The sequence below is a fragment of the Ranitomeya variabilis genome, chromosome 4 (genome assembly GCF_051348905.1).
Source record: "Ranitomeya variabilis isolate aRanVar5 chromosome 4, aRanVar5.hap1, whole genome shotgun sequence".
Taxonomy (NCBI): domain Eukaryota; kingdom Metazoa; phylum Chordata; class Amphibia; order Anura; family Dendrobatidae; genus Ranitomeya; species Ranitomeya variabilis.
The window spans coordinates 55089218-55097568 of NC_135235.1; the positions used below are offsets into that span (position 1 = coordinate 55089218).

At 40.7% G+C, this 8351-nt stretch overlaps 1 protein-coding gene across 2 annotated transcripts in view; it reads left to right on the forward strand.

Moving 5' to 3' along the window:
• The window catches only part of LOC143769729 (homeobox protein pv.1-like), a 30494-nt gene extending 23567 nt beyond the window's left edge, over positions 1-6927 (forward strand). For both annotated transcript variants that reach the window (XM_077258541.1, XM_077258542.1), the window contains exon 4: positions 6026-6927. In XM_077258541.1, the coding sequence (XP_077114656.1) occupies positions 6026-6325 (300 nt within the window). In that variant the 3' untranslated portion in view covers positions 6326-6927. The remainder of the gene's footprint in view (positions 1-6025) is intronic.
• Positions 6928-8351: the final 1424 nt, after the last annotated feature.

Below are 8351 nucleotides of genomic sequence, written 5' to 3' on the forward strand. Positions count from 1 at the left end.
TTATTCCACAATTTCTTTTTATTTTGCTATTTTACTATGTTCAATAAATGCTAAAACTGACCTGCCATGATTATTCTCCAGGTCACTACAAGTTCGTAGATACCAAACATGTATAGGTTCTTTTTTATGTAAGTGGTGAGAAAAAAAATCCAAAGTTTGACAGCGGCATTGACATATTAACAGCAGCGGGTGGATCGCGATTCCACTAGTGGCTGTTAAGGGCACATGTCAGCTGTTCAAATCAGCTGACATGTGCCAGTAAGTAGGGGTCTTATTGCCAGAGCCCTCTCACCAAAGGCTATATGATTGTATCTATCTTTATAGAGATCCATAATTTCAGAATACACTTGCATGCCACCTATAAGGGCATATAATTCCCAATGGGAGATTCAGTTGAGAAATTAACCCTAAAATTCAGATTATTTAATCAAATCCCACTGTTAAACAAAATGCCTGCTCAATTTGAAGCAAAACATTCCACAATGTATGCAATCTGGGGCACTTCCATAAAAGGGGAATTGGGGTACCTGGATTAGCATGACATCTAGCACAAACTTTGGATTGTCTGGTCCAAGATATCTAACTTCACAGCAATGTAATAGGCATGTAAAAAAATATATATATACAATGAGATCTTATGAGAATTCAGAACAGAAAATAGAGAGCACCAAAAGTCCCAGAATAAAATAAACATCAATTTTATTCAATAACCGTACAATACAATCTAATAGTAATAATCTGTTGAAGATAAAGTTAGATGGTGTATGTTCTAGGTGTCAAACACCGGATCCACCAATATTCTAGTGGTGGGGGGGGGGGGTAGTAAATTGCAGCATAAAAATAAAGTGCAAGTGCTACACTACACTGGATGTTTCCATAATATTATACGTCTGGGTAGAGACCACAAACACACACACAGTCTAAGGCTCACTAAATCTAATATATAAAGCTGAATGTGTGTGTGTGTGTATGTATGTATGTATGTATGTCCGGGATTGGCATCTGAACCGTAGCAGCTACAGCCACAAAATTTTGCACAGTCACACGTCTGGACCCCGAGAGCGTCATAGGCTATGTTGTGAGGTGAAATTTTAACCCCGCGCTTTCCAATTCACCAAACAATTTTGCCCCTATCTACATAATGGGGAAAAAGTGAAAGGAAAAGTGTTGGAGGCGTCGCAGCTACAGGCACAAAATTTTGCACAGTCACACGTCTGGACCCTGAGAGCGTCAAAGCTATATTGTGAGGTGAAATTTTAACCCCGCGCTTTCCAAGTCACCAAACAATTTTGCCCCTATCTACATAATGGGGGAAAAAATGAAAGGAAAAGTGTTGGAGGCAAATTAACAGCTGCCAGATGTGAACAAGGGGGACTTAAAGAATGACAGCGATGGCACCAAAGAGTATATACTGTACAGTTGCTAAGGTGGGGCCCCAACATGGGATAATCACACCACCACGGGGATATGAACACACACACAAAATGCGCCACACACTACCACGTGCTCGAACACATATACCACCCTCAGTGCACATTTCACCACACATACACCAACCTCGCCACATAAAAGTAGAAACACAAAAGTCGCCGCTCAAAACTCGCCACGCGCAAAACTCTCCACATGCAAAACTCGCCACACGTGCAAAACTCGCCACACGCAAAACTTGCACACGCAGAAAAATTGCCACACGCAGAAAAATTGCCACATGCACAAAAGTTGCAACACATGCAAAAGTTGCCTCACACAAAACTTGCACATACTCAAAAGGCACCACACATAAAACTCGCCACGCGCAAAACTCGCCATGCGCAAAACTTGCTGCACACAACTTGCTACACTAACCTGTCACATGCAACTCGACACACAAAAAGTTGCTACACGCATGTCGCCACACAAAACTCATCTCACAAAAGTCCCTACATGCATGTCGCCACACGCAACTCAACACACACAACTTGACACACGAAACTCGCCCTAAAACACACACAAGTCTGGTATCCTTCAAAAATAAAAATCTGATTAATAAGCAGACAAACTACAAGAGCAACAAATGTACCATATAGGAATCCGGCAGCTGTCAGTCACATGACCAGTCTATTATGTGTATGTGTGAGCTAATATATACTGCCAGGGGGTGGGCTTACTGTTGGCTGGGGATTTATCAGGCTGCCATTTTAGCTTACAAATACTGAGGTAAAAATACTGACCAAATAACGTGTGAACGAGGGCTAATACAGGAGGAGATGGCATACAGCTATATACTATATACAGGAGATGACACACAGGTATATACTATTTACAGGGGAGATGACACACAGGTATATACTATATACAGGAGGAGATGACACACAGATATATACTATATACAGGAGAGATGACACACAGGTATATACTATATAGAGGAGGAGATGACATACAGGTACATACTACATACAGGAGGAGATGACATACAGGTATATACTATATACAGGAGGAGATGACACACAGGTATATACTATATACAGGAGCAGATTACCTACAGGTATATAGTATATACAGGAGGAGATGACACAGGTATATGCTATGTATAGGAGGAGATGACATACAGGTATATACTATATACAGGAGATGACACACAGATATATACTATATATAGGTGAGATGACACACAGGTATATACTATATACAGGAGATTACATACAGGTATATCTAATATATAAAGCTGAATGTGTGTATGTATGTATGTGTGTATGTCCGGGATTGGCATCTGTACCGTCGCAGCTACAGCCACAAAATTTTGCACAGTCACACGTCTGGACCCCGAGAGCGTCATAGGCTATGTTGTGAGGTGAAATTTTAACCCCGCGCGTTCCAATTCACCAAACAATTTTGCTCCTATCTACATAATGGGGAAAAAGTGAAGGGAAAAGTGTTGGAGGAAAATTGACAGCTGCCAGATGTGAACAATGAGGACTTAAAGAATGAGAGCGATGGCGACAAAGAGTATATACCGTACAGTTGCTAAGGTGGGGCCCCGACATGGGATACTCACCACACACGGGGATATGAACACAAACACAAAATGCGCCACACACTACCACGTGCTTGAACACATATACCACCCTCAGCACACATTTCACCACACACACACACCAACCTCGCCACATAAAAGTCGAAACACAAAAGTCACCACTCAAAACTCGCTACATGCAAAACTCGCCATATGCAAAACTAGGCTCACGCAAAACTCGCCACACGAGCAAAACTCACCTCATGGAAAACTCACCTCATGCAAAACTTGCACACACAGAAAAATTGCCACATGTACAAAAGTTGCACCACATGCAAAAGTTGCCTCACACAAAACTTGCACATACTCAAAATGCACCACACATAAAACTCGCCACGCGCAAAACTCGCCATGCACAAATCTTGCTGCACACAACTTGCTACACTAACCTGTCACATGCAACTCAACACACAAAATGTTGCTACACGCATGTCGCCACACAAAACTCATCTCACAAAAGTCGCTACATGCATGTCGCCACACGCAACTCAACACACACAACTTGACACATAAAACTCGCCCTAAAACACACACAAGTCTGGTATTGTCCTTCAAAAATAAAAATCTGATTAATAAGAAAACTACAAGAGCAACAAATGTACCATATAGGAAATACGGCAGCTGTCAGTCACATGACCTGTCTATTATGTGTATGTGTGAGCTAATATATACTGCCAGGGGGGAGGGCTTCCTGTTGGCTGGGGATTTATCAGGCTGCCAATAGCAACCAATCACAGCTCAGCTTCTATTTTGCTACAGTTAATTAACCTGAGCTCTGATTGGTTAATATAGGCAACAAAGACATTCTCAGTATAACAAAGCTAATATATGTTGTGAAATGCTTCTATTTGCTTAGTTTTTGCCTTTTAATAATTACATTTCTATCTATTTGTTTTGTGGTTTTTGTGTGCAGAATAAATTTTTGTTAACACATTCTATTTTGCTAACAGCAGTCATTAACCCGGGCGAAGCCGGGTAGTACAGCTAGTATCAGATAAACGCCACAGAAAGACAATGTCAAATATAAAAGGTGTACATAGAGCCAAAGGACCAGGGAGTCATATAAGACCTCCTGGAAAACATGTGTATGTCACTTTAAGGGAACAATGAACATTTTAAATGAACCAAAAACTACCATTACCCATATTCACCACCTGGGAATCCAGTGTAGCAGCCCCAAGGCGCGTTTCATGTGGGCTTTCTTTGGGGGGTTCAACAGATTATTACTATTTATTTATTTATATTGCTATTGAATAAAATTTATATTTTATTCAGGGTCTTTTCGTGCTGTTTTTTTTTTTTTTTTTCTCTTCTGAATTTCTATATTCTTTGAGGGCATCCTTGGCTATTATAGCCACCCTTATTGGTAAGTTGAGGGTATGATGGATTGAGAACATGTTTTCTGATTTGAGGATTGATGAGATCTTATGAGGTTGGTGACACATTCATAGTGTTGCTTTATTCATTCACTTATTCTCAATCAGTCTGATGTCTAAGAAGTATCTTTTCTGTGGCTTTATTAAAGGGAGCCTGTCAGCAGGATTACTGTTATACTGATTAAAATGATACCTTGGATGACAAAATCCATCTTGTGGTTGTTTAAATCTATGTTTTCAGTTTTGAGTTAATGATACACTCGTGTAAGGAGGTGGCAGGGACCCTCAATTGCCTCCTCTCTCCTACACACCGAGCCCATGCGGCACCCTGATGGCTCTCTAATGTTTGTATATTGATATGTCCTGTATTATTGTGTCATGTGCTGTGTTTATGCCTGTTCTTATACTGTGCATATTACAATGTGCTGTGTTTGTTATGCACAAGCTTTGGGATAGAAAGGCAACATAGAGTTAAGCTGTTGGGGGAGCTAAGAAGGGGGACAGTCCAACAAGCTTGCAGGAGAGGGATTTCCTGTCTCTACAGCAGTGCCCGGGTAGGCTTGCCCAGGGCAAGACGTTTTCCACAGCCAGGAACAGAGGGTAACCCGGCAGAGGGGATAAAAGCTGCCACGGACTGTCAGGTCCTGATGTGGCGGGAAGATCTCCAGAAGGAGTGTGGGTTCCCAATCCTGGATGGGAGCCATTGCTGCTGTGTAGCCTCATTAAGTTGCAGGGACAGAGCAGGAAGCATTGTGGTGTTTACAGTAAAGTTTTCCCATTGGGACAGAACTGTAGCCTGTGGTGTTCTCCTGAGGACTCATCCCCAGTGGCTGAAGTGAGCGTGTGATGAAGGTAACTGACTGTATTGCAGGACTGGGACCTCCCCTGTCGTTTTATGTGCTAGAGGCCGGGGTGCTCACTGGCATTTTGGGGGAGGAATTTTTTTTTTTTCTCTAGAAGATGGCGCCACCCTGAAGCACTAGCATATCATTAACTCAAAACTGAAAATATAGATTAAACAACCACCATACTGATTTTGACAACCACTGTATCATTTTAATCAGTATAACAGCGCCAATCTGACACTGTCTGTAGGTTACTGTGCACAATTCTGCTGACAAGTTCCATTTAAACTGCAACTTCTCATGGTAATAATCCTATTATAAATCTTTGCTTTATCATGCTTGGTCCTAAGGTTCTCAAAGGGATTCTTTCAAATATGGAGTCAAGAACCCAGGGTTTGAAATGCAGAAGTCTATACAGATGTGTTTTTTTTTTTTTCTTTTAGAATTGCAATTTTTTTTTAAACTTTTTTGATTATAGAGACCTGATGGTAATGCTCCATGGTGGAAGGAAAGTATCTAAATTGGCTCCAGAAGTTAGCTAGGAAGAAGACCAACTCATGTATGCCAACTATTGAAGTTAGCTTCCTTATATCTTTTAGATAACATGTATCCAGAGGTTGAACTTGTAGGGTAGCTACCTTGAATAGATGGCACTAGCATAGCAATATTTTGATTGAGGTTGATAAGTTAAAGTAAAACAACTTTGAGATGTTCATAAATCCTTAACTTTTTATTTTATTTTTTTTTTTCAGGTCAAAACTTGGTTTCAAAATCGAAGAATGAAATTGAAAAGACAAATGCAAGACGAGTATCCCATGGGCTACCCATCAGTCACTTACCCTCCCCAGCTCCCCTTCCCTTACTATCCAGTACCTTCAGTATCTGTAAATTTTCCTGTCTACCAACCTCAGACCCATTCGTATCAAAGGCCACAGCTCACATATTCCACAACCCCAAGACTCCCGCTTCCCCCACCAGTACCAAGCCCGTCCTTCATGAACAATACACATCCAGAACAATATGGACCATTTTTTAATCCACGCTACATGTAGTTAAACAATGAGACTTTCTGTATTCAAATTTTGGCTGCTTTATTTTTTTTTTAGGGGGATGGAGGTGGGATGATTTAAATTATAATGCAAAATATATTAGTATATATGATACGAGCCTGAACTGGTCTGTGAAATGACAATCTGTGCTATGTATCTTTAAATTCTAGAGTACTCAAATGTTTTTAATCTAGTGTGCTTCGAATGTGTTCTGAATACAAGATCAAATCAATTTTTAAATTAGCGTATATAAAACTTGAACACCAAACTTGGGTTTGGCTACTGCTTTTACATATCTTTTAAACAAGTGGGATTTGTAACTTTGAACAACACCCTAACAAAGGATTTTTACAGTTTATGCTTGCTTATGCACAAGTGACATTACAATTCCCAGAATGGTGGCAGCACTGCAAGTAGCAGAGACTGTGGTCCTACATGGTGTTATGCAGCACCGTGTGGAGCTCCAGAACCAGTACTGCAATGGTGTGAAAAAGATTCTAAGAATCGAAATGTCTCATCTCGTATGATCATAAATATAAGACACTGTTTGAATTTTTACAAATGTACCAATTGTCTAAATAAATCCTACACTTTTTATTGGAAAACTGTGTGTGCAATGGAAATGTTTCTTATGTCTTCTGTGACTCAACTCGTGTCCCTTAGCAGTTCAAAACATACACAAGGGCAGATAGATGAATTTTGCCATTTGTAAACCCTCCTGTCATGTCCCACGACATGGGTATCATACAATATTGTATTGTTGCTGCTACACTATGGAATCTGTTTGCCTTTTAGAAGTTTGTCCTGTCTCTCGCCCTGTAACCCCTCCCTTCTTCCTTCTGTAAGGCTAAGTGCCTGAGCTGGTCACTCTCTGCAAGGAGAAGCCTTACCCCTTAGACCCCAGTCCAGAGCCTCTCACCTAGCCAAATCAGATCTTATACTTTGCGCTGATGAGGGCCAATAGCCCGAAACACTGTCTGCAAATTGAGATTCTGATTTGGCTTTTATCCTAAGTCATATTGCAAGACTCGTTAAAGGGTTGATTGTGACGTGTAGGATCGCTACTTCCAACAGGTGTCGCTATATAGAGTTCAAGTCTTCTTTCTCTCTGAAGAGGCAATTTGCATGCTCTTTTTATCTAATGCAACTATTACAGCTGCTGCTATTAATGTGCAAAGTATAAGAATTCAGCTTGAAAATTAAAACTTCTGGACTCTTTACATGTGCCTCCTGTAGTCAAGTTAAACTATCTGATGAAATCAATTCAGGTGAGCATTCATTAATATAGACATCCATAGAAATGCTAAGGATCCCCACACTCACAGCCTAGTTATGGAGTCAAAATACTGCCAGTAATCGCCTGGCGAAAAAACAAAATAAATTGCTTGATGCGTGATTGTATAGTTCATGGTGGCATTAACGTCACTGTAAATGGCAGCACATTGTCTTGTAGAATATCAAAGTTTCCACAAGACAATCATTAACTAACTATTCTGTGCACATAGAATTGTAGTTAGTCTGTTACTCACCTATCCAAAATCCCTTGCAGTCTTCCTTCTTTGGCTCTCTGCTCTAATGCATATAAGGTTACAATCCTAGTCCTTTTAAGGGCAGATCAGGCAGCTGCACAGCACCTGAGTATTCAGTTAGTTGATTATTCACGCTGCTACCTGACAATTCCTACTCTGCTGTTCCAACGTGCTGTGAGTATAGCAGGGCAGAGTATGCAAAGATACCTGTCTGCAAATAACTCTCCTGTCTAAAGGTGTTGTCAACACATTCATTTATACTGTCAAGATGCAGTAAAATGTCTCATTCCAGAGTTATTGTTCCAAAGTGCTGCCTTCGCACTCTTTCCTAACCTGTTCCTGATTCTCCAAAGCATTAGTCTGCATATCCTCCTCCACTGTTCCTTGTGCCATCCAGCTTTGCTATACATAGTGCCATCCTGCATATACAAGTCTACTGATCCTTGATGTTCTACTTGTCAACAGCATATCCAACAATCCTGCTGTGTAGACTAGATGGC